The sequence below is a fragment of the Tupaia chinensis genome, unplaced genomic scaffold (genome assembly GCF_000334495.1).
Source record: "Tupaia chinensis unplaced genomic scaffold, TupChi_1.0 Scaffold149104_1, whole genome shotgun sequence".
In the NCBI taxonomy this organism is placed as follows: Eukaryota; Metazoa; Chordata; class Mammalia; order Scandentia; family Tupaiidae; genus Tupaia; species Tupaia belangeri.
Window position 1 is genome coordinate 352,357 of NW_006208950.1, and position 25,537 is coordinate 377,893.

The 25,537-nt window shown below is 37.4% G+C and overlaps 1 protein-coding gene and 1 pseudogene across 1 annotated transcript; both read left to right on the plus strand.

The window, feature by feature from the left end:
• Nucleotides 1-21: 21 nt before the first annotated feature.
• On the plus strand, nucleotides 22-927 carry LOC102474275 (olfactory receptor 4C12). Its single transcript, XM_006170877.2, has one exon. The coding sequence runs from the start codon at nucleotides 25-27 to the stop codon at nucleotides 925-927; it is 903 nt and encodes a 300-aa protein (XP_006170939.1). The 5' UTR covers nucleotides 22-24.
• Nucleotides 928-1,777: 850 nt separating this feature from the next.
• LOC102474708 (L-lactate dehydrogenase A chain-like) overlaps nucleotides 1,778-25,537 on the plus strand; it is a 25,744-nt pseudogene continuing 1,984 nt past the window's right edge.

Sequence of the window (25,537 nt, forward strand, 5' to 3'; positions counted from 1 at the left end):
ACCTGAACTGACTTGTTGAAGCAGATGAATAATGTGACTGAGTTCATCCTCCTGGGCTTGACCCAAAATATGGAGCTTCAGAAACTTTTATTCATTGTGTTTTTAATTGTCTACTTGGTTACCTTGGCAGGCAACATGCTTATCATGATTACCATCAATGCCAGCAGGGCCCTAGGTTCCCCCATGTACTTTTTCCTGTCTTACTTATCCCTTATAGATTGCTGCTGTTCTTCATCTATGACTCCTAAGATGCTAGCTGACACTCTTGTTGTGAGAAAAACCATATCTTTTGGAGGGTGTATGACTCAGGTTTTTGTTGAGCATCTTTTTGGTGCTGCTGAGATTATCCTTCTCACAGTGATGGCCTATGACCGCTATGTGGCCATTTGTAAACCCTTGCACTACCCAACAATCATGAGCCAACAAGTGTGTAGCCTTTTTGTAGGAGTAGCTTGGGTTGGAGGCTTTGTCCATGCAACCATTCAGATAGTCTTCACAGTCTGGCTGCCCTTCTGTGGCCCTAATGTCATAGATCACTTCATGTGTGACTTATACCCTTTGTTGAAACTCGTCTGCATAGACACCCATACCCTTGGTCTCTTTGTTGCTGCCAACAGTGGGTTTATCTGCTTATTAAACTTCCTTCTTTTGATGTTCTCCTATGTGGTTATCCTATATACTTTGAAATCTCACAGCTTAGAGGGAAGGCGCAAAGCCCTCTCTACCTGTGTTTCTCACATCACTGTGGTTGTCTTATTCTTTGTGCCCTGCATATTTGTGTATTTGCGTCCAGTGACCACCTTCCCTATAGATAAAGCTGTAGCTGTGTTTTATACCATGATAACGCCTATGTTAAACCCTTTAATTTATACTTTCAGAAATGTAGAGGTAAAAAATGCTATGAAGAAACTTTGGGTCAATAGGTGACTTAAATGGAAAAATAATCGCCAAACAGAATTACTTTATCATTTAAATGGTGGAGAAAAGAATAGAATGCCTAAGATTCTAAGTGGTAGAAGTGAATAATGTTTGTCAAAGTTTGTTGTTGTTGGTCGAGAAGTCCCTTGAGGAAAAGCTTAGGACCAAAATTTGATAATTTTAAAAACATTCCATTTAGACTTAGTTATTATTTACTTGATTGTCACAGTTTTATATACTGTCAGAATTAGTAAAGATTCTTGTTAAAAATTCAGATTCCTAGGACATTTATCTGAAAATAGTCCAGTAGGATTGTTGTTGTATTAGCATATCTGCCTTTTACGCAATTAATTCAGATGTTTCTAAACAGATAATCTGTGAACAAACATGAGGAGTACTATTATAGATTATGCCTGCATCATCAGCCTATTAATGGATCACTTTATTAATGTATTTCCTAGGAAGTAACTTACATAGCAGAAACGAGAATCATGAACTCTCAGTGCTTCATAAATCATACAATGCAAGCTTACTATTTTTGTGATTGCACAATAAAAATAAAATATGCTGGGAAAATAGAAATGTTATGGTTATTTATTATCCATCCTCTCTTTTTGAAGTTTCTAATTGTTTGTCTGATTCCCCCTTTTTCTCTCTGCCTCCCTAGAAAACATTTACCATGCATCACTCCTGGATTATTTGAATTAAAACTGATTATTATCATAATCTTACTTAATCATCATACTGAGAACTTTATTTTATTGATTTTGCTGTATTAAGGTGATTGGATGTACATTTTGTTGGATTAGGTTATAGAGTTTAGTATAATATCATGGTTCAGAGTATAGTTTCAGTAAAAATGATCCTGAAATCAAAATTTAGCTTTGCTACAGATAGCATAAACTTTGGTAAACCACAAATTGTTTTTTCAAAAAACTGACAGAGGGCATATGAGCTCACCAGAAGGGATAGAGAGCCAGAGATAGAAAAAGAGGAAGTACTTCCCTCCAATGAGGCATGGTCATGCCACAATCCCTTCTGCATTCCTCTATCCCATCAGGATTTTGAGCACATGTACACTCTCCCTGTGTGTTTTAAAAGTGACTGGGACTGAGATTCAAACTATCCAGTCATGAGAGTTCCAGCTCCCTTAACCAGTAGCCTCACAACTTCTTAAAGTATAGTTAGTTAAAAGGTAAGAGTAGAGATATTTTCAGGATCAAATACATAATATTTGTAATACTCTTATTTCCAGTTAGTGCTCAGTGCTTTTTAACTACTATGAACATTATTGCGCAAGTGTCTAACTATAATAAAATAATTTATTAATCTCTTTTTTGAATTTTAGGAGGGAGGATATAGAATGTTTATGTCCTTGTTGTGATGAATAACTCTCTGAGATGATCGGCAATGTTAGGATTTTGTGGTGCTGGAGTGCCTCTCAACATCTTTTCTGTTATTCTACAGCTCTCTCCCATTTTCCTTCCTTTTCTTCCTTCTTTCCCTCTCACTCTCTTTGCTTATTTCCATTATTTGAGTTGACAATACTTGATTAAAAGTAACAGGAAATATAAATGTAAGTTTTTATTTTAACTTAATTTTTTTGTTGTTACTATAGGGTACATGTGCTCGCTGCAGAGAGAGAGAGAGAGAGAAGGAAAGTGAGAAATCGCCCCACCTTGAGGGCGTTGTATTATGTTGCAATCCCTTCTCCATTCTCCTCTCAGAATTTTAGATATGCATGCCTATTGGTCTGGTGTTTTTTTTTTTTTTGATAAAATTTATCTTTATTGGTAACATATAAATGGAGTAAATATAAATGCAAACAACAGAAGGAAAAGTATTTTTAAGTTAATTTTTTTTCCTTCTTTTTTTGGAGAGATTTTTGCTATAGGGCACGTGCGCTCGCCAGCCAGCCAGAGAGAGACAGAGAGATAGAAAGCGAGAAATCACCCCCCAGGGGGTGATGGTCATGCTGCAATCCCTTCTCCTCCATTCTCCTCTCGGGATCTTGGGCACGCATGCACACGCGCCTAGCGTGAGTTTTAAGTCACTGGGTCCAGGATGCGAACCATGGTCGACTATGTGGGAGTCCAGCGACATAGCCGTTACGCTAACTGCTGGGTCCCAAGTTCATTATTTTTTTTTTTTTTAAGATTTTGCTATAGAACATGTTTATTCAGCAGAGAGAGGCTGAGAAAGTGAGACATTGCTCACTAGAGATGATGGTGAAGCCACAAGTCCTTCACTTTCATTCTCCTCTCAGGATTATGGGCACACACATATATACACCCAATGTGATTTTTAGGCCACCAGCTCAAGAACTCAAACCACAGTCAGCCATGTAAGAATCCAGTGCCTTAACCAGCATGCCGCCTGCTGGCCCTTCAAGTTCAGTCTTTTTGGAGGAAAAAAGTCTTCTACTTAATAAAGGCTAGCATCCAGTAATTTGTCATGTCCAGGACTTAAACTTCACACTTGGTCATGGGGATCCAACTACCTTAACTGCCACACCACCTGGCTGATCCCATGTCAATTAACTTTTAATTGCTACATAATAGTTCTATATACTTATGGGGTATGATGTAAATTTTCATTACAAGAATACAATGAGTAATGATCAAAACAGGGCAACAAGCATAAATACCATCTCAAACATATATCATTACTTTTGAGTCATAAACATGCAAAACTTTTTCTTCTAGCTGTTTTGAAATGCACAGTGAATTGTCACCAGCTATAGTTCTCTATGCTATATTATGCTAAAACTCACTCCACTTATTCTTGTGCAATTTGGCATCTATTAACCAAATTCTCGCTACTCTTTCCTTCTCCTGTCCCTTTCCAGCTTCTGATTTTCTGATCTTTGGTCATATGACTCTTACTTTTTGGAGCTGATGTATATGTCAGTCTTTTTCTCATGACAAGCGTTGTTTGAAAAATCAAACGGTGGCAGTACTGTGAAGCTGCGGTCAGGGCAGCAGGCAACCAGAATACAAACACACTTAAAGTAAAATGAGGAAGTAGTAGGTGGAAGAGTCAGATTTTTAGGTTTGAATGTGACTGGATAGATGAGTTATTCATCCCATCTATACCACATTTTCTTTGTCTGTTAAAAGGATACTGATAGTACCTCTCATAAATTTGTTTGGCAATTTATTAAGCTTTTTAGTTGCTAGAGGGCACATGTGCTTGCTGGGAGTGAGTGGAGGAGAGAGAGAGAGAGAGAGAGAGAGAAAGAGAGAGAGCGAGAGAGAGCAAGAGAGAGAGAACTCCCCACTGGAGAATGGTTACAGCACAATCCTTTCTTCTCAAATTTTCAGGTTTCTCTATCTGCTAGTCCTGGGATTTGAAAAGCAGTTAGCCTTGTGGGATCCAGCTTCCTTAACCATTAGGCCAAGGGGCTGTCTCTGTTAGGCCATTTAAATTAATTAATGTTTGTTAAGTGCCTACAAAAGTGTTAGGCACATTGTAAATATTGTGAAAGTTTTTTTTTTTTTTTTGAGGAGGGAGGGGGAATTATGCAATTGTTTTTGTTATTTTTGTATAAAGCAATTGTTTTTTCCAACAGAGAACTTTATAATTTTTGTCTCTATTACCTTCTTTACTTCATCATCAGTGTCCTATGTCTGCCTGACTTAGAAAATAAAATGCCAGGATTTATATTTATTGTTCAACTTTACGTAGACATTATATTTCATAAATGTTAAATGTTTCTTCCCTTTGCCCCTCCCACTCACCCTCTACTACCCACTTCCTTCCCTGACAGTCTCTGGTATCTACACTTATCCTTTCTACTCTCATATCTTCAGAGATTTCAATTTCTTTTTTTAATTTTTATTTTTAATTAATTTATTTTACATTCACTGAGCATTGTCACAGAATACAAAATGTGATTTCCCATCCAGAATATACCACATAGTGGCTTAATAATACATGTTGTCGTTGATAATTTTCCATGTCTAGTTTCATATATTTATATATATATTTGTGTGTGTGTGTATATATGTGTATATATATATGTGTGTGTGTGCATATATTTATATATATACATATGTATATATATGTTTTTCCCCCCTTATTTCTCACCTTCTGCCATTTCCCATCTTTCTCCCATACTATCTCTGGTGTCTACAGCTGCTTTCCATTCCTTTTTTCCCCACTTTTATTGCTTCACAAAATTTCTTAAATAATCTAACCACTTTCAATAGCAAGTTCAGCTGATATACACGTATCTGTGAATACATATCTGACTTTAGGCGTGAAACTCTGAGTAGAATGATTATAAGTAGCAAATAGCTGATGCAATATAGCTTACTACAGACATTTTACTATGGTCATTAAATAGATTTTTTTAAATATATTTTTTAATTTCAAGAAAAGAAGTTTTAGCTTTAATAAATCAAAATAAGTGAAATGATAAGAGAGCTTTGCTTAAAACTAAAAGCCAGAGAACAGGTTAGGATTTTGTTCAAATAGTAGGTACATGAACCTATTGGCAGCTCAAGATAAGACAAAAATCCTTAAAACTAGACAACAAAGCCTAGAAGAAAATCAGCAATGTTTTAGTCCAAAGCCATGATTGTATTTCACCAATTCAGTCACATGTATTTAATCTATCTTCTGTTGTGGTTCAATCTTCCTGATTAAATTCTGGGATATAATATTCAACTCTGGACTCATCTCTACGATTAAGTTGGCCATTTTATTAGTTTTTGAACTCTATTTTTGTGTGTCTGTATTTAATTTTCCTGGTATAGCACTCCCTTGAGAACTTGGAGATCTGGTCTAGTGTTGGTAAATTCTTTCAGGTTTTGTTTACTTGAAAATGTTCTTGCCGGGTACAATATTCTTGGTTGAAATTGCTTTTCCCTTAACACTTTGAATATATTTTCCCATTCTTACCTTGCTTGCATTGTTTCCGATGAGAGGTCCCCTGTTTGCCTGATGGGATATCTTTTGTAGATAACTTGATGTTTCTTTCTTGCCAATCTTAGTATCTTGTCTTTGTGGTTTTGGTCAATCTGGCTATAATGTGTCTTGGAGAAGATCTTCTTGAGTTGATTCTATTGAGGGTCCTTTGTATTTCTTAGGACTGGATCTTTGAATGCTTCTCTAGGCTTGGAAAGTTTTCTACTAGGATTTCATGGAATAGATTATCAATCCCCTTATGAGTCTCTTCACCTTTTGGGATACCAGTTATCTAGATGTTTGGATGTTTGATAGTATCTAGTATTTCTCATATATTCTCATTTTAGGGGGCAGTTTTCTCAGTATTCATGGTGGATTTTTCTAGGCCAGCAATTCTGTCTTCTACATCTGAGATTTAATTATCTGTATGATCTAGTCCCTTTTTAATACTTTCAAGGGAGGCTTTGACTTCCTGTACTATAGCTTCCCTCTCTAACAGTTTTATTTGATTCTTTTTTATGGTGTGTATTTCCTCTTTCAGATCTTGCAAGAATTTCCTCACCTCCTGGAACTTGTCAGCTTCTTTCTTTGGCGTCTTCTACAGTTCATTGTTTCTCTTCTCTTCCATTTCAGTTAGCTTCATCACTATGAATATTCTAAATTCCTCATCTGACTTTTCCATGAGTTTCATTGTACTGTCTGAGGATGAAGAGGAGTTATTCTTTTCCCTTGGAGAAGAGGTATTTTCTTACTTCACCATATTTCTTGTGACTCTGACATGATTTCTGGCCATCTGATAGATTGTGACTTTCTTCCTAATTTTTGAAGTTCAATCTGAGCATTAGGGGCATGCTGGAGGAGGTAATCTGCAATTTGAGTTCTGTTCTGTTTTTCACTCTTTGTGCATCATATTCAGTGGGGATTGAGGAATATTCTGTCCCTAATCATACTCAGATGTTTGGATACTGTTCACTTGGACCTGTCCAGACTCTCAGTGCATGGAGACCAAAAAGTCAAGAAATAAAGATAGACTAAAAGGAATGGGACCAGCAGTTGGCATAATGGCTATGTTGTTGGACTCCCATGTAGCCAAACATGGTTTGAGTTCCCGACAAGGTGGCTTAAACTCATGCCAGGCGTGTGTGTGTGTGTGTGTGTGTGTGTGCGTGCGTGTCCAAGATCCCGAGAAGAGAATGAAGAAGGGATTGCGGCATGGCCATCCTCCCTGGGTGTGTGTGTGTGTGTGTGTGTGTGTGTGTGTGTGGGTGTGTGTGATTTCTTGCTTTCTGTCTCTCTGCCTCTGTCTTTCTTTCTGGCGAGCACATATGCCCTATAGCAAAAATCTCTCTCTCAAAAAAGAAAAAAAAAAAAATAAATAAATAAAAAGGAAAAGAATTAGAGAAAAGGAAAGAAGAAGAAAATAAAATAAAACGAAGAAAGAAAAAAGATAATAAATAACTATGTTTTAATTTTAGAAAGCAAAAAGTGAAAACTGTGCAACAAACACATGCTTTGTGCAAAAGCAGTATTTCACAGTTCAAATTGAGTATCCAACTCAGGATGGGCCTGGGTCTGAGCTTTTCCTAAGTGGAATGGGGAAAGGCACAAATTAGCATAATAAAGGAGGAGCTTGAGAGCCCAGAGAATGCTTTACCTTAAAAATAAATTAAAAATAAAAGACACAGGGAGACACAGGAAGACAGAGAGAGACAGTGAGACAGAGAGAAGGATACAAAGGTAGCCCTATCCATTAGAATGAGTCTTGAGAGAGGAGTTTCAGCCGAATATCTTCATTTTTAGTCAATGAAAGCAATATTTCTCAGCTCAAGTTCATTATCTATCTCAGAATGGGTCTGGGTCTGTGCCTTTATCACTAGAAATGAATCTGGAGGGAGGAATCTCAGCAGAAAACCTCCATTTTTAGTCAATGAAAGCAGTATTTCACAATTCAAGTTCATCTCCCAGAGCTTTCAATTTCTGCGAGAGAGTACAAACATTTGGTACATAGTAAGTGGCTATATACAGTGTGTCTCTTTCAAAGTCTGACTCATTTTGCATAACATTAAGTCCTCCATATTAATTTATTTTGAAATAAATGATAAAATCTCATTGTTTCTCATGTTTCTATAATATTCCACAGTGCATATGTACCACAGTTTTTCAACCCAGTCCTCAGTTTTTGGACACTTAATTGATTCCATGTCTTAACAATTGTGAATAATGTTGTAATAAACATGGACGTGCTTTCTGACTGAGAATTTTCCTATTGTTTGGGTAAAAACCAAGGATTGAGATTATTTGGTAGTATTTCTGTTTGTAGGTTTTAGAGAAAAATGAGTTTTATTTTTATTAAAAAAATTTTTTTTTAAAGATAGATTTCTGCTATATGGCATGTGTACTCACTGGGGAGATGGAGACAAAGAGGTAGAAAGTAAAAATCACCCCTAGAAGGTATGGCCACACCAAAATCCCTTCTCTGCCATTCTCCTCTTGGGATCTTGGTTATTCACAAACACATGCCTGGTATGAGTTTTAAGTTTGCTGGGTCTGGGACTTGAATAGTGGTCGACTATGTGGGAATCAGTGATGTAACCATTATGCCATCTGCTGGTCCCCAGAGGAAACTGAGTTTTAAAGGTAAAAAACGTTGAGTAATTCCATGACCCAATTTCTAGGTTGCGCTGATTTTGCCTCATATTTTTTCTAGAACTGATAGGAAGCTCATTATGCCTTGATAGGGACCTCACTGGATGTTGCCACAGTCCCTGTCTCTTTAGGTGAAAAAGGCACCTTATTGTATGGCCAATATTATGTCACTCACATAACTTTTCTCTTAAACTTTAGGAAATTATTAACTCTGAGGGTCATTACTCAGTCTCTGAAACTCCTGTTAGCAGCAGGGTTTAGATGACATGGAAGGATAGAATTATGGTATCCGCAGAGCTAAGATTGAATTCTGTTCACCTGTTTGTGTAATATTGCATGCATTTCATAATCTCTCAGGATCTTATTTTACTCTTCATGTATATATACAATGAAATGGAAGTATGTAGTTCTAATAGTTATTTTAGGCCTTAGATGAGACTCTGTATGTATCAGGATAGCACTCATCACTTAGTGGGTGCTTAATAAATATCACCATCTCTCTTGCCTTCTTTCCTTCATCATCAGTGTCCTATTTCTGCCTAACTTAAAAAGTAAAACCCCATGGGACCAGTAGTTGGCATAATGGCTATGTCACTGGACTAGTTGACCGTGCTTTGAATCCCGGACCCAGAGGCTTAAACTCATGCTGGGCGCGTGTACATGCATACCCAAGATCCTGAGAGGAGAATGGAGGAAAAGGGATTGCAGCATGGCCATCCCCCTGGGGGGTGATTTCTCCTTTTCTGTCTCTCTCTCTCTTTCTGGCGAGCACACGTAGCCTATAGCAAAAATCTCTTTGAAAAAAAAAAATCTCATGATTTATATTTATCATTCAACTTTAAATAGATTTTATACTAAGAGTCTATGAGAAACTGAATTCTGATAGAAGATTCCATAAGATTAATACAGAATATATGTGATTAACTCTGAACAACTCAGCTTAAAAGTCTGAAGGTTTACAATATCAAAATTAGGATAAGAAAGACTGCTAAATGCAATATTTATGACAAATAAGAAGGCTACTTAGCAACAATTAATAATTATAATAAATCTACCACTATTTACTATAGATGTTGCTTTTGTTATGAAATTATTCCCTATGTAATTCCCACAAGGCTGTTATGAAATATATTTGTTTGTCCGGAGTTCCAGAACAATTAACTGAAGCCTAAAAATCTTATAGTTTACTTTATGTCACAGAGGTAGCAAATGCCCAAGCTGGGATTTAAACAAATGTAGTATTGTTTTACAACTTTTACTCTTAAACAGTACAATCACACCATAATAAGGATATATATCTAAATGAAGAAACACTTTCTAATTAAAGAAGAGAGTCAACAAATAAGTAAACATAATAAGTAGCCATATAGAAAACAAGACAGGGCGACTTAAGGCCCTCTTGTGCTCTGCTCCGAGTGCTGGAGCCGCTGTCGCTGAGTACGGATCCCATTGCTGTGTGCCCCTTGACCCCTGTTCGATGTTCATTCCCACTTCCTATCGGTTCCAAGTCTGACATAGCATCTCTCAAGGATCAGCTGATTGTGAATCTTCTTAAGGAAGACCAGGTTCCCCAAAATAAAATTACGGTTGTTGGGGTTGGTGCTGTTGGCATGGCCTGTGCCATCAGCATCTTAATGAAGGACTTAGCAGATGAACTTGTTGATGTTATGGAAGACAAACTGAAGGGAGAGATGATGGGTCTCCAACATGGCAGCCTTTTCCTTAGGACACCAAAAATCTTCTCTGGCAAAGACTATAATGTGACCACAAACCCTAAGCTGGTCATTATCACAGCTGGGGCTCGTCAGTAAGAGAGAGAAAGCCATCTAAACCTGGTCCAGCGCAATGTCAACATCTTCAAATTCATCATTCCTAAAGTTGTAAAATACAGCCCAAGCTGCAAGTTGCTGTATTTGTTTCCAATCCAGTGGATATCTTGACCTATGTGGTTTGGAAGATAAGTGGCTTTCCCAAAACCCTGTTATTGTAAGTGGTTGTAATCTGGATTCAGCTCAGTTCTGTTACCTGATGGGGGAAAGGCTGGGAGTTCATCCATTAAGTTGTCATGGGTGGGTCCTGGGGGAGCACAGAGACTCTAGTGTGCCTGTGTGGACTGGCGTGAATGTTGCTGGGGTCTTTCTGAAGAATCTGCACATAGATCTTGGTACCGATGCAGACAAGGAGTAGTGGAAGCAGGTCCATAAACAGGTGGTGGAGAATGCTTATCAGGTAGTAAAATCATTTGCTTAGAGAAGTTGAATTATGCTGATTGGTAGAAGGGAAGCTATTTACTTAACCAAGTTGACAATAAATGGTAACTTTTTCCCCCTATAGAACACATGCATTTGCCAGAAAAACAGAGAGAAACAGGGAGAGAGAAAGTGAAAAATCATCCCCTAGGGAGGATGGCCAAGCCATAATCCCTTCTCCTCCATTCTCCTCATGGGATCTTGGACACGGACACCCACGTACCAGATGTGAGTTTAAGCCACCAGGCCCGGGACTTGAGCCGCAGTCACTACATGGGAGTCCAGCGACATAGCCATTACACCAACTGCTGGTCCCAATAAATAGTAATTGATGTTTTCCTGTCCTAGGTGACTCTGAATTATTCTCCACTCAAATTTATTTCTTTGAACTTATCCAGTACTACTCTCTCACTTATTCATTGTGATTCATCTGGATTATTCTTGCCCTTGACCTTTGTACCAGTTCTTTATTTCCCAAATACCTCTTCTCTATGTGTTTCTCTAATTCTATCATTGTCATAACCCAGTGTTCAGTTCAATTTCCATTCTTTTAAATTTTTTGAGAGATTTTTGCTATAGGATGCATATGCATGCCAAAGAGACAGAGAGGCAGAAAATGAGAAATCACCCACAGGCAGGATGGCCATGCCGCAATCTTTTCTCCATTCTCTGAACTGTGGTCCATTACATGGGAATCCAGTGATGTAACCATTATGCCATCTGCCAGTCCTGACTTTCCATTCTCAGTGGTAAATTGAAGTGGAGAATTTTAGATCAGTTTAGCATATTTACCAGGGTTCTTAGTAAATGACAAAGTTTAAGTAGATGGGATTTCTTGTATATAAGTCAATGCTTATTAAATGTTTGGGATGATTAGAATAATAGAATCTGAGATGACCTATCAGGATGTGCAAAAGCACATCTGTTAGGACAGGTAAGCTAATGGAGATGCTGAAATCATGACCATACTGCCCTTGGAAAAACTACAAGGGTGTTACTGCTTCTCTAACCTAAGAAGCACAGTAACTCAGTCAGAATCTAGCCTCAGATCACTATTTCCAACTTAAAGACTTGCACAGATGCTCCTGGTTGCAAGTATCCAAATCACATGTCTATGCCTAAGTGGCAAGGGGATATATACTTTGAAATTAATAGTATATTCCAGATGCATTTAAGAGATATTTTTTGGTCAGTCATATAGTCCCAATATAGTTTGAGATGGGATCTCATAAATAGGCCTTATTTATTTGATAGGTAGTATAGTTTTCACAATGTATTTAGATCTCTAGATTTACACATCCTACATATCTACCCACTCCTCCTACCTACCTGCCTCTGGTATCCATTGTTGTTCTATTCTGTTCCTGCATGTTCAAACTGTAAATAAAAATTCTCTATAAAAGACAGATCATGCAGTATTTGTCTTCCTGTGCCTGGCATGTTTCACTCATTGTAATGTCCTCTAGGTTCATCTATGTTGTCGCAAATGACAGAATATCCTTCCTAAAATCTGAATAGAGGCCAGAACAAGGGACTGGACTCTCAATGGCTAGCCATGGTTCGAGTCCCAGAACTGGTGGCTTTCTTTCTTATCCTCCCTCTGTCTCTCTGATTAAATTGAAGAATGATAATAATAAATTAAATATTTATAATATAATAATTATTTATAATAATATTTATGCATATTTTAACTTAATTACAGACACACATGAGGAGACTTTAAAAAGTTTGTGGAAAGGGAACCAGCAGTTAGCATAATGGCTATGTTGCTGGACTCCCATGAAGTCGACCATGGTTTGCATCCCAGACCCGGTAGCTTAAAACTCATGCAGGACGCATGTGCGTGCTCAAGATCCTGAGAGGAGAATGGAGAAGGGATTGTGGCGTGACCATCCCCCCTGGGAGGTGATTTCTCACTTTCTGTCTCTCTGTCTCTCTCTGTCTGTCTGGTGAGCACACGTGCCCTATAGTGAAAACCTCTCCCCCCCTAAAAAAAAAAAAAAAAGTTTGTGGAAAGATATAGGTCAGGGCAGCTGCAGGCCTCTTAAGCAGAGTCTATCTCTACCTGCAGTCTCCTGCCCAGGCAGGGAACCTGAGGCAAGACCAAACTTCAGACCCAGCCCCAGACACAGCCCTAGCTCCCAACCTCAGATCCCACCTCCCAGCCTTGGTCAGAGCCCTTTTTCTTTTTTAGTTTTTCCTTTTCTTTTTTTTCTTCCCTCTTACATTATCCTTTTCTGCTCATCCTCCACCTCCCCACAGAGGGACTAGACAGGTCTTTGATTACATTTTTATTAGCTGAGCATTGTGAGGTTCTCAGGACTCCTCACCCAGCACTGAATAACGGCAAAAAGGGAGAAACTGCTTTTCAGAAACCCGAATAGAAAAATCCTCCTGTGGGAACTACATTGCTAACTATAGCAAAAGAGAGACTTTGGCACAGAAGCAATTCACAGCAAAGGGAAGCAAACTAGTTCCCAGGTGCAGAAACATTCTCCTGAGTTATCCAAAAGTGAATACATCACCAGATGTCTAAAAGTCATAGAGTCTATGTATGAGAAAGCCAGGAAATATGTCTCCATCAAAAGAACACAATAACTCTCTTCCATCTCTTGAAAAAGACAAAGTTCCAAAATGTCAGAGAACGGATTCAGAACATTCATAGTGATAAGACTTGATGAGGTGGGACAGAAAAGAGACAATAAAATCCAGAAGATTAGGAAGTCCTTCCACAATTTGAAAGAGAAAATGGACACCATAAAAAAGAATCAAATAGAACTGTTAGAGATGAAGACTGTGATATAGGAAATCAAAACCTCTCTCAAAGGTATTATAAGATGATTAGACAATGCTAAAGGTAGAATCTTAGATATAGAAGACCTAACCTAGAAAACACCACTAAGAAGATGGAGAAAATAACAAAAAACAAAGTGAGGATAATATACAAGAAATACTAGATTAAATTAAATGCCCAAATATGCAAATAATTGGTATCCCAGAAGGAGAAGAAACTAATAAAGGCATTGAAAATCAATTCCATGAAATGCTGGAAGAAAACTTTCCAAGTCTACAGAAGCACTCAAATATCCAGGCTCGAGAAATATAAAGGACCTCAAAAAGAATGAACCCAAGAAGATCCTCTTCATGGCACATCATAGCCAGACTGGCCAAAACCAAAGTTAAAGACAAGATACTAAAATTGGCAAGAGGGAAGTGGCAAGTGACTTACAAAGTTTACCCTATCAGGCTAACACTGGGTCTTTCAATGGAAACAATGCAAACAAGGAAAGAATGGGGGGATATATTAAAATTCTCAATAGAGAAACAATTGCAACCAAGACATTTATACTCGGCAAGATCATACTTCATGTTGAAAGAAAAGATAAAAATGTTCTCAAACAAAACCTGAAAGAATTTACCAACACCAGACTAGTTCTTCAAGAAATTCTGAAGATAGTGCTCTATCAGGAAAACTAACAACAACAACAACAACAAAAAGGAACAGACAGAAATAAGAGACTAAAAAGCAACCAAGAATATGGCCAACTTAATAGTAGGACAAGTCCAGAGATATCAGGAATAACATTGAATATTAATGAACTAAATTCTCCAATTAAGAGACACAGATTGACTGAGTGGATAGAAAAACAGAAACCCTCTATATCTTGCCTACAAGAAATGCATCCCATGGATAAACACATACATAGACTAAAAGTGAAGAACTGAAAAAAGTTTTTCCATGCAAATGGGAGCCAAAAAGGAGCTGAAGTTATGACACTAACTTTAGAAAAAAATAGGCTTTAAAACAAAAGCTATAAGAAGAGACAAAGAATGGCATTATATAGTAGTAAAATGGCTAATTCATGATGAAGATATAACTCTTAGGAATATCTATGTACCCAACTCAAGAGCATCCAACTATGTGAAGGAACAACTGATAGATCTAAAAGGAGAGATGGACTGCAACACACTTTTCGTTGGGGATTTCAACACCCTATTATCTCCTTTGGACTGATCATCTAGATAAGAAATAAGCAAACAGATACAGGAGCTGAACGATACCATAAATCAAATGGATTTAACAGACATCTATTGAATCCTCCACCCCAAAACCACACAATATAATTTTTTCTCACCCCCACATTGAAGTTTTTCAAATATTGACCACACAATTTCGTTGGGGATCTCAACACCCTATTATCTCCTTTGGACTGATCATCTAGATAAGAAATAAGCAAACAGATACAGGAGCTGAACGATACCATAAATCAAATGGATTTAACAGACATCTATTGAATCCTCCACCCCAAAACCACACAATATAATTTTTTCTCACCCCCACATTGAAGTTTTTCAAATATTGACCACACAATAGGGCACAAACAAGCCTTTACAGATTCAAAGGCATAGAAACTATATCCAGCATCTTCTCCAACCATGATAGAATTACACTTCATATTAATTTCAGAAAAAAATCCCACCAAAAACACATAGAAGCTAAATGACCTACTTGTGAATGAATTCACAATTACTGAAGAAATTAAGACTGAAATTAAAAGATTCATGGAAACCAATGATGAGTATAGGAGTTCACAGTCTATTGGACACAGAAAAAGCAGTCATAAGAGGGAAGTACGTAGCAACTAGGGCACTCATCACGTCAATGATAATGAGTACAGGAGTGTACATAGTCTATTGGACACAGAAAAATGAGTCATAAAAGGGAAATTCATAGCAATTAGGGCACATAAAAAAAGGTGGAAAGTTGGCAGATATTCAACCTAAGATCATGCCTCAGAAAATTGGAAAAGCAAAAACAAAACAACATCATTAGAGGATACTATGAGCAACTACACACCAACAAACAAGAAAACCTGAGTGAGATAGACAAATTCTTGGACACATATAATCTACTAAGATGGAGTAAGGAGAACATAGAAAGCCTGAATAGGCCCATAACAATCCAGGAGATTGAATCAGTAATAAATAACCTTCTAACAAAGAAAAGCCCTGGTCTTAATGGCTTTACCTCTGAATGCTGCAAAACTTATAAAGAAGAGTTAACCCCCATTCTACTCAACTTATTTCTAAATATTCAAAAGGATGGAATCCTCCTAAATCCATCCTATGAAGCCACCATCACCCTTATGCATAAAAATACAAAGACATGGCAAGGAAGGAAAATTATATACCAATATCTCTGATGAATATAGATCCAAAAATTCTCTGTGATATACTAGCAAATTGTATCTAACAACATTTAAAAAACTATACATCACAACCATGTAGGGTTTATTCCAGGGATGCAAGGGTGGTACAACATATGCAAAGCCATAAATGTAATACACCATATTAACAGAAGCAAAGATAAAAACCATGTGATCATATCAATTGATGCAGAAACAGTGCTTGATAAAATACATCTCTTTATGATTAAGACTCTCAGCAAAATCAGCATAGATGCATCATTCTTCAACACAATAAAAGCTATCTATGAAAAATCCATTGCTAACATCATTCTGAATGTGGAAAGCTGAAAGACTTTCTACTAAAAATTAGTACAAGGCAAGTATAACCACTTCTACACTCCTTTTCAATATAGTGCTGGAAGTCCTTGCAAATGCAATCAGAAAAGAGAGTATAATAAAAGGCACATTTGGAGAAGGGATACGGAGGTAGAGCATTGACGGGATGGGGAAGTGTGGTGTTATTGGTTGAAGATATTTTGATCAATGGGACTGGGGAGAAATGTTCACATATAGAAATGCTCACATTGTAAGCTAAACAATGTGATTGAATGTATATACAAAAATAAATTTAAAAAAGGCATTCAAATAGGAAAAGAAGAGGAGAAAGTATCTCTATTTGCAGATGACATGATTGTATACATAGAAGACCCAATGGTATCTATGAAAAAAATTCTAGAAGTAATAAATGTATACAGTAAAGTTGCAGGATACAAAATCAACATTAAAAATTCTATAGAATTTCTACATAAAAACAACAAGCAAACTGAGATAGAATTGAAGAAATTAATGCCTTTTACCATAGCCACAAAAAGTATAAGGTACTTAGGAATAAATATAACCAAAACAGTCAAAGACTTCCACAAGGAAAGCTATGAGAAACTAGAAAAGGAAATTCAAATGATACAAAAAAGTGCAAGGACATCCCATGTTCCTGGATCAGAAGAATTAATATACTCAAAATGGCAATTCTGCACCAAATTAGTCTGCATAGTTATCTCAATCTTAATTAAAGTACCAGAGACATTCTTTACAGAGCTAGAAAAGACAATCATAGAATTTGTCTAGAATCATAATAAACCCCATACTGCCAAAGCCATCCTGTACAAGAAGAGTGGAATAGGAGGCATTCCACTCCCTGACCCCAAATAGGTATTACCAAGCTGTGATAAAACAGCATAGTGTTTGGACAAAAACAGACATGTGGATCAGTGGAACAGAATGTAGACCCCAGAAATTAACCCCAAAACATACAGCCAACTGGTTTTTTTTATAAAGGGTGCTGGTTGATCCAGTGGAAAATAGAAAGCTTCTATGGCAAATGGTGCTGGGAAACTGGGTATCCACTTACAGAAAGCGGAATTTGAACGTTTACCTCTCACCATTGACAAAAATCAACTCAAAGTGGATCAAAGATCTAAACCTAAGACTTCAAACTATAAACCACTGGTGGAAAACTCTGAAGAAACTCTGGGAGACATTGAGGTAGGAAAAAAAAAACTTCTTAAATAAGACCTTCAAAGCACAGTCAATAATCCCAAAAATCGACAAGTGGGATTACATCAGATTAAGAATTTTCTGCACAGCAAAAGACAGGAATTAGTGTGAATAGACAGCCTTTGGAATAGAAAAATATTTTTGTAAACTATGCTTATGCTTAAGATAATGGACAGATGACCAGAATACACAGGAAACTCAAGCAGTTCCCCCCCCCATAAAAAAGATTAGCGCAATTAAAAAATGGGAAAATTATCTGAAAAAAACAACTATCCAAGGAAGACATACAAAAAGCCAAAGCACATATGAAAAAATGCTCAACATTCCTCATGGTGAGGGAGATGCAGATCAAAAGCACAATGAGATACCACCTAACCCCAGTCAGAATGACTAAGATTAGTAAAACAAAAAATGGTAAGTGCTGATGGTGCTTGGTGCAATGGGAACTCTCCTACACCGCTGGTGGGAGTGTAAATTTGTCCAGCCACTGTGGAGAACAACAGGGAGATTCCTCAAGGTTCTACGAATAGAACTACCACATGATCCAGCAATCCTACTCCTGGAGGACAGGAGAATCCTTAGTCAGAAAAATGCTTGCACATTGTATATTGCAGCATTATTCACAATTGCTAAGTCATGGAATCAACCTAAATGCCCATTAATAGCAGAATGGATTGAAAAAGTGTGGACATATAATCTATGGAATACTACTCAGCCATAAAAAACAAAAAACAAAAAACAAAAACTTTGATAGAACGCAGACAAGTAGGAGATTTACTACTGAGTGAAGCAAATCAGGCTGTGAAAGAAAGACGTTATATGTCTCCGTATAGACCGGCTATCCACATTCTATGACTGAAATGGAAAGATTACAGGATATAGAAGCATGAAAAATGGTTATAGATACTGGATACAGTGTCGGAAAATGGTGGGAGAAATAGGAGAGTCCGAGGAAAGACATTAAGGAGAAAAATAGAGAGGCAAATCATTGATGAGAAACAGAAATGGATTATTATCTGTTGATGATAAAATATATATAGTATCCCCAACCAGACTGGTGTAAAGTGTATTCATGTTGGACAATTCACTTTACAGGCTAAGTGATGTATGGTGATTAAATGTATAAAATAAATTAAAATAAGATAAAATGTATTAAATTCTAAAAAAATAGTTCATATGAAGGAATTATAAGTTAATTTTTCTGAAAAAAAAATTGAAAAATGTATACATAGTCATCAGTGTCCTCTACCCTTTCTCTTCCCAGCACCTTGGATACTTGGCGCCTGGCCCCAGCAGACTGCGCACGAAATGGCTAGGACAGCAGCTGCGAGGATGAAGTGCAGGCCAACCAGATGCGGAACTACGACTCGGAGGGGTTCAAGAAGCTGGCAGAAAGCCTGTGCTTCCGCAGTGAGCAGGAGGAGGAGGTACTGTTAGTGAATAGTAGCAGGTAAGCCTACCGCTGGATCTTGGAGCAGGAGGAGGAGCCTTGTGGCCAGCCAGTCCAGGAGGTGTACTAAGAGGCAGGAGTCAAGGGAAAGTTGGGCCGGCTCCTGGGTGTGTTCGAACAGAACCAAGATGGCAAGCACAGAACTTATGTGTATGTACTGACTGTCACTGAGCTGCTGGAGGATTGTGAAGATTTGATTAGCATTGGGAGGAAGTGAGAGTGGTTCCAAGTTGAAGATGCCATCAAGGTTCTCCAGTGCCACAAGCCTGTGCATGCCGAATATTTGGAGAAGCTAAAACTGGGCGGTTCCCCAACCAGTGGAAACTCTGTGGCCACTGCAGTCACTGCCAGATAGCGATCCCTAATGAACAACAAAGACGATCAGGATTGCTCTGAGAGAATCACTGATGCAAAACCAGTCATCAATGGGATCATCAATATTGGTGGCACTTGTATGTTCCTAAGGAGACAGCTCATCTGGTTTTCCTCCAACATCTCAGGATACTCCTTTTCTATTCTGCGGAGACCTCTTGCTCGGGTTGGTGTGCTACTATACGTGAACAGACTTAATTCAGCACCTATAGCCTTTTTCTGTGCTTTTTGGATGTGTCTGCCTTCTTCTGTGCTTTTTGGATGTGTCTGCCTTCTTCATTAGGCTATTATCTTTGAAAGCAAAAACTATTTTTCTTTACTCTGCATCCAAAACACTACTTGTAATATGATTGGCAACACTGAAGTTTCTTTGATTCAATGAATTTTTTTTAATTACTATGTGGCAAAAACATTCCCCTTCTAATCTGGTGCTAGTAGAATATATGCTGTCTAGGCACCATGTGTGTGGGTTAAGAAATAAAGATTGAAATAAAAAGATTCATGGAAGTCAATGACAAGGAGGACATGAGTTTCCATAATCTTTGGGGCAAAAGCAGTCATTAGAGGGAAGTTCATAGCAATTAGTGCACATAAGAGGAAGATGGAAAGAAGGCAACTGGATCACCTAACATCACAGCTCAGAGAACTGGAAAACCAACAGCAAAAAATTCCAAAAAACTCTAGGAGAAAGGAAATAATAAAGATACAAGCAGAAATAAATAAAATAGAAAATATACAGGACTATACAGAAAATAAGTAAAAGTAAAAGCTGGTTCTTTGAAAAGATAAGCGAAATTGATACGCTTCTAGTGAGGTTTATTAAGAAGAAGAGAGAGAGGAACCAGGTAAATAAAATTTGCAATGAAGCCGGCAATATAACAACAGACATAATAAAAATACAAAACATCATTAGAGGAGACTATGAACAACTATACATCAACAAACAAGAAAATCTGGATGAGATGGACAAATTCCTGGACACATATAATCTACCAAAACTGAACCAGGGGGATATAGAAAGTCTCAATAGGCCCATAGCATGGAAGGAGATTTAATCAGTAATAAATGAACTCCCAACAAAGAAAAGCCCTGGTCCTGATGGTTTCACCTCTGAATTCTATGAAACATTTAAAGAAGAGTTAACCCCCATTGTCAAGTTATTTCTAAAGATTCAAAAGGGTGAAACTCCCTGAAATACATTCTGTGAAGCCTCCATTACCCTTATCCTTAAAACAGAAAAGGATAGGACAAGGAAGAAAAGCTATGGACCAATATATCTGATGAATATAGATGCAAAAATTCTCAACAAGATACTAGTAAATTGTATCCAACAGCATATAAAAAAGATTATATATTATGCCCAGGTAGGCTTAATTCCAGGGATGCAAGGTTGGCTCAAAATATGTAAAACCATTGATGTAATACACCATATTAACAGAAAGAAAGAGGAAAACCATAGGATCATATCAATTGATGCAGAAACAGTGTTTGATAAAACACAACATCCCTTCATGATCAAGACTCTCAGGAAAATTGGCATAGAAGGGTAATACTCAACACAATAAAAGCTATCTATGAAAAACCCATAACTAACATCATCCTGAATGGAGAAAGGCTGAAAGCTTTTCCACTAAGAACTGGTACAAGACAGGGATGCCCACTTTTTCCACTTCTTTTGAATATAGTACTAGAAGTCCTTGCCAACACACTCAGAAAAGAGAATAAAATAAAAGGCATTCAAATAGGAAAAGAAGATGTGAAACTCTATTTGCAGATGATATGATTGTATACATAGAAGACCCAATGATGTCAATGAAAAAATTCCTGGAAGTAATACATGAATAGAGTAAAGTTGCAAGAAACAAAATCAACATACAGAAATCTATAGCATTTCTACATATGAACAGCAGGAAGACAGAAATAGAACTGAAAGTAATTCCATTTACCATAGCCACAAAAAGTATAAGATACCTATATATAAATCTAACCAAAGATGTTGAAGACCTCCACAAGGAAAACTACAAGAACCTAAAAAAAGAAATTGAAAATTGTCAGCGTCCACCCCAGGGCTTGGATCTAGCTGAATCATGAACAGAGGACTGCTGGTGAGGAAGAGAAAGAGGACAAGAAAGAGAAAGCTCTCCATCTTGCCAGGTTACAGACAATAAGAAGCAGTTAACAGGGGCCAGCAATTAGTGTAATGGCTATGTCACTGGACTCCCATGTAGTCGACCGCGGTTCGTGTCCCAGACCCGGTGGCTTAAAACTCACGCCGGGCGTGTGTGCATGAGTGCCTAAGATCCCAAGAGGAGAATGAAGGAGAAGGGATTGCGGCATGACCATCTGCCCGGGGGGTGATTTCTCACTTTCTGTCTCTATAAATCTATAAGGGCTTAGTCATATTGGACCAGGTGTATCTCTTGCTGATAATTACATTAAGAGAAAGTCTCATCTTCTTTTATAATGCAGAGAAACCTAGCTGTTAGGTGAGGGGAAGAACCTAAAGAACTTTTCCATAAGGAGTTCACCACCACACCCAGAGAAGGCTAAAGAATCTTTCAGATGCAGAGCGGGGATTGGACTTTGCTAATTGGGGTCCAGATGTTTCTTGAAGTCTATCAGATGTGTCTGTTGGCATGCCCCTAGCAATTTTCCACCCTTGCTTTGTCTGCAGCAAAGGTCAAGGAAAAGACAAGTTACAAGGTTCTGCCAAACCCCAAAAGAGCAGGTGGTGTTTCCTCAGAGCATGTCCCCACACCTCAGATTCTCTTAAAAGTGTCCCCACAGAAAATGACACAAAAAAGTGGAAGGACATCCCATGTTCCTGGATTGGAAGAATGAACATAATCAAAATGTCAATTCTACCCAAATTAATCTACATATTTAATGTAATCCCAATCAAAGTGCCAGAGACATTCTTCACAGATATAAAAAAGACAATCTTACAATTTGTCTGGAATCATAAAAGACCTCATATTGCCAAAGCAATACTGCACAAGAAGAGTGGAGTGGGGAAATCTCACTCCTTAACCCAAAAATATACTACAAAGCTTTGGTAATAAAGACAGCATGGTATTGATACAGAAATAGGCAGGTGGACCAATGGAACATAATAGAGTCTCCCAAAATAAACCCTCAAACATACAGCCAACTAATTTTTTACAAAGGGTACCAGTCAATACAGTGGGAAAAGAAAAACTTCTTTAGCAAATGATGCTGGAAAAACTGGGTGTCTACTTGCAGAAAGATGAGTCTGAATCCCTAACTCTCACCATTGAAAATAATCAACTCAAAGTGGATCAAAGATCTAAGACTTCAAGGTATAGAACTGCTGCTGGAAAACACTGGGGAAACTCTGGGAAACATTGAGGTATGTCAAAACTTCTTAAACAGGGCCCCCAAAGCACAGTCAATAATGCCAAAAATAGACAAGTGTATTACATCATATTAAGAAGTTTCTGAATAGTAAAAGACCCCCTAATTGGAGTCAACAGTCCTCAGAATGGGAACACATTTTTGTAAACTGTTCATTGGATAAGGGACTGATAACCAGAATACACAAAGAACTCAAGCAGCTGTCCTGAAAAAACATGGTTAACCCTATTAAAAGATGGGAGAATGAGTTCAAAAAACAACTCTCTAAGGAAGACATATGAATAGCCAAAAGGCATATGAAAAAAGGCTCAACATCCCTCATTTTAAGGGAGATGTAGATCCAAACCACCTAACCCCTGTCAGAATGACTAAGGTTAAAAAAATATATATAGGTGCTGGCGGGGATGTGGTGAAAGGGGAACTCTCTTAAACTGCTTGTCGGAATGTAAATTGGTTCAGCCACTGATTCCTCAAAAGTCTACAAATAGAACTACCATATGATCCAGCAATCCCACTCTTTGGTATCTACCCAAAGGACGGAAGAATTCTTAATCAGTAAAGTGCTTGCATATGGATGTTTATTGCAGCATTGTTCATAATTGCTAAGACATGGAACCAAAAGCCCATGAACAGATGAATGGATTGAAAAAATGTGGCACATGTACTATACGGAATACTATATGAAATACTACTTAGCCATAAAAAAAGAAGATCATGGCTTTTGATAGAAAGTGGAAGAATATGGAAGATTTACTGTTAAGTGAAGCAAGCCAGGCTATGAAGGAGAGACACTGTATGCTTCCACTTAATATATACCAAATGTCTGCACTCTATGGCCAAAACGGAATGACTAGAGGATATACAAACATAGAAAATGGTTGTAAATACCAGATACAATGTGGGAAGTGGGTGGATGAAGGAGTAGAGTCTGAGGAAGGACTTTAGGAGAAAAATATAGAGGCAAGGGATTTATGGGACAAAGAAATAGGTTATTATCCATTGAAAATAACTATAGTATTGTCAACTGGACTGGTGAGAAATATACACATATTGGAACATTCACTTTACAGGCTAAGTGACATGTGATTGAATGCATAAAAGAAATTGAATTAAAAAATTAAAGGAAAAAAAAACCCCAAAATATTTCAAACTTAAAAAAAAATTAAAATGTTGGGACCAGTCATCCGTGTAATAGCTATGTTGCTGGACTGTCATGTAGTCGACTGCTGTTTGAGTCCTTGACCGGGTGGCTTAAACTCATGCCAAGTGTGTGTGTGCTTGCTCAAGATCATGAGAGGAGAATGGAGGAGGATAGATTTCAGTGTGGCCATCTCCCCTAGGGGAGTGATTTTCCCCTTTCTGTCTCTCTGTCTCCTCTCTCTTTCTGATGAGGGCATGAGCCCTATAGCAAACAAACAAACAAACAAGAACCTCTCCAAAAAATATAGTTTTTTAAATTGTATATTACTATTGTACTTTCAAAATTTACATTTAATTGCTGTATATCTCTGAAGTGTACAAATTGGTTTTTCAAGCGTGTATGTAGTACATATCAATGATATGACCATATACATTATCATCGAAAAGATAACTTTTAATTCATGAGTCTGTTAAATTTTTTTTCTCCTAGGTCTCCTCCCTCCCTCCCATCTTCTGTTGCCCACTCCCACCTACAAATAGAACTACCTACCACCCAACCTACTAATCACACATAGTTTTTATAATACTTATTTTCCATAAACTTTTGCAAACTGTACAAATATCCATGTATGTATGCTTTTAATTTTTTCCATTATGAAAAATGATACAATGAACAGGCGATTGTAGATATACCTATGAGGGAGGGAGTGCTTTCATATCTTTTGGTTGTAAAACTGGAAGACAAATTGCTGGATTGTGTGGTAGTTCTTGTTTTAATTTTTTGAGGAACTTCCACAGTTTACTACCAATTTGCATTCTTAACAATAATGTGCAAGAAGTTCCTTTCATTTATGTCCTGTAACACTAGTTATACTTGTCATTTTGATAATAGCTATCCTAATGAGTGTGAGGTTATCTCATTACAGTTTTGATTTGTATTTATTTTCCTGCTAAAATATTATTGAAAATCTGTTCTTATATGTATTGACTATATTTTGGTCTTCTTTGAAGAAATATCTATTCAGGTTCTTTATTAATTTTTTAAGTCCTCCCACCCCTCATAGGCATATGTGCTCACTGGAGAGAGAGAGGGAGAGACAGAGACAAAGAAAGTGAGAAATCACTTGTCCTGGAGATGGTTACACCCCAATCTCTTCTCCTTTCTCTTGGAATTTTGAGTGTGCACACATATCTGCTCAGCATGATTTTCAGGCTGCCAGGTCCATGACTGGAACAGCAGTCAGTCATGAGGGATCCAGTGCCTTAACCACTATACTGCCTGCTGGCCCCTTTGCTCATTTTTAATCAGATTATTAATAGTTTTGCTATTGAGTTTCTGAGCACTTTATATATTTTGGATATTAACCTTATATCAAATTTATGACTTGCAAACAGTTTCTCTCAATATCTAGGCTACCTTTTAATTTTGTTTGTTTCCTTTGCTATGCAGAAGATTTTAATTTGATATTGAGTCCCACTTGATTAATTTTTACTTTTATTACCTGTGCTTTTGATATATTATCCAAAAAATAATTGGCACGACCAATGTCTTGGAGATTTTCCTCTACATTTTCTTTCAGGACTTTTACAGTTTTAGGTCACATTTTTACTTTTTAAATCCAGTTTTGAATTGATTTTTACTTACGGTGTAAGAAAAGATTCTAATTTCATTTATTTGCATATGACTATTTGTTTATTCTAATACCACTTACTGAAGAGCCTACATTTAGCTG

What these genes read in the sequence shown, in the direction of transcription:
- LOC102474275 (XM_006170877.2), top strand. Translation starts at nt 25, where the DNA reads ATGAATAATGTGACTGAGTTCATCCTCCTGGGCTTGACCCAAAATATG.